This window comes from Aplysia californica, unplaced genomic scaffold, assembly GCF_000002075.1.
Source record: "Aplysia californica isolate F4 #8 unplaced genomic scaffold, AplCal3.0 scaffold00795, whole genome shotgun sequence".
NCBI lineage: Eukaryota > Metazoa > Mollusca > Gastropoda > Aplysiida > Aplysiidae > Aplysia > Aplysia californica.
The window spans coordinates 274,667-276,033 of record NW_004798065.1 but is presented as its reverse complement, the minus strand read 5'-3'; the positions used below and the strand labels follow the sequence as shown (position 1 = coordinate 276,033).

Below are 1,367 nucleotides of genomic sequence, written 5' to 3'. Positions count from 1 at the left end.
GTCCCCACGCAGCCTACGAAGGCTGGGCGTGCCACTACGCCGCGGGAGACATGCTAGTGCCTCAGGTGGAAGACCTAGTGGCCAACATTTACAAGGACGTCCAGGACCGCGTCTTTTACTTCAGCCCCATGGACATGACGACCGCCACGGAGAACATGGAGTTTCACCCGGATGTACAGTGGCATATATACGCCGCCATGATGTCTATTATGTGTGGAAGATGATGATTGGTCCGTTTTGTTTGTGATGTGTCTGCTCATTGGTTAGTTTATAAATACATTGTGTACTGTTATGTCGCAGCTATGACGTATATTAATTATGTATGGAAGATGACGATTGGTCCGTTTTGTTTGTGATGTGTATACTCATTGGTTGATGTATAAATATCCTTATGTCGCCGCCATGACGTCTAGTATGTGTGGAAGACGATGATTGGTCCGTTTTCTTAGTGATGTGTATACTCATTGACTAATTTATAAATTATCACTATGTCGCTGCCATGCTTGATGTCTATTAGTTGTGGTAGACGATGATTGGTCTGTTTTCTTTGTGATACGTCAGCTCATTGGTTGATTTATAAAGTGTTGTCGCCGCCATTGGGCTGATTCTTTTGTGATGATGTTACTCATTGGTTAATTTATGAAGTGTTGTCATCGGTAGAACAATATTGCCCTTTATGTGTGATGCATGTTGATTGGTTCGTTTTTGTTTTTGATGCGTCTACTCATTGGCTGTTTTATAAAGGAATGTCGTTATTATGTTTGATGTAATTACGTTCGTCATTGGTTAATTTATTAAATGTCGTCGGTGACACATTGTCTATCATCATCATGTGTGGTAGATGATGGTTGGTCTTTAGAAATTTTTATTATGATGTTGCTCATTTGTTAATTTATGAACTGCTGAAGTGGGTGGTTGGCGGGTGCTCTGGAGTGGTTTGCTCCTTCTTTCCTATCAAACGTCTATCGTCCTTTTTCTTTTTTATGTTTGTTACTCTCTTGTAACACCTCTAATCATCTGGCGCTCAAATGACCTTAAGCAGTTGCGAGTGCCGTAAAACCTCTACTAAAACTAAACGAACTGCTGATGTGGTTATATTTTGTTCTTCAAGTGTTGCAAATGATGATTAGTCCATTTTGTATATGACGGGTCTGCTTATTGGATGTTTATGAAGTTGTTGAAATTGTCGTAGTATTGCTTTTTATGTGTCGCAGATGATGATTGGTCCATTTGTTTGTGACGGGTATGCTCATTGGTTAATTTATGAAGTGTTGTCATTGATATATTGTCAGTTATGTGTGGTAGATGAAGAGATTGGTCCATTTGTTTGTGATGCTGCTCATTAGTTAATTTAGGAATTGTTAAAT

At 39.6% G+C, this 1,367-nt stretch overlaps 1 protein-coding gene across 1 annotated transcript in view; it reads left to right on the top strand.

The window, feature by feature from the left end:
* LOC106013320 (NXPE family member 3) overlaps positions 1 to 844 on the top strand; it is a gene marked incomplete at its 5' end in the record, with an annotated part of 14,353 nt that extends 13,509 nt beyond the window's left edge. Inside the window, 1 exon segment of the mRNA XM_013088714.2 lies at positions 1 to 844. Coding sequence (XP_012944168.1) covers positions 1 to 224 — 224 coding nt within the window.
* Positions 845 to 1,367: the final 523 nt, after the last annotated feature.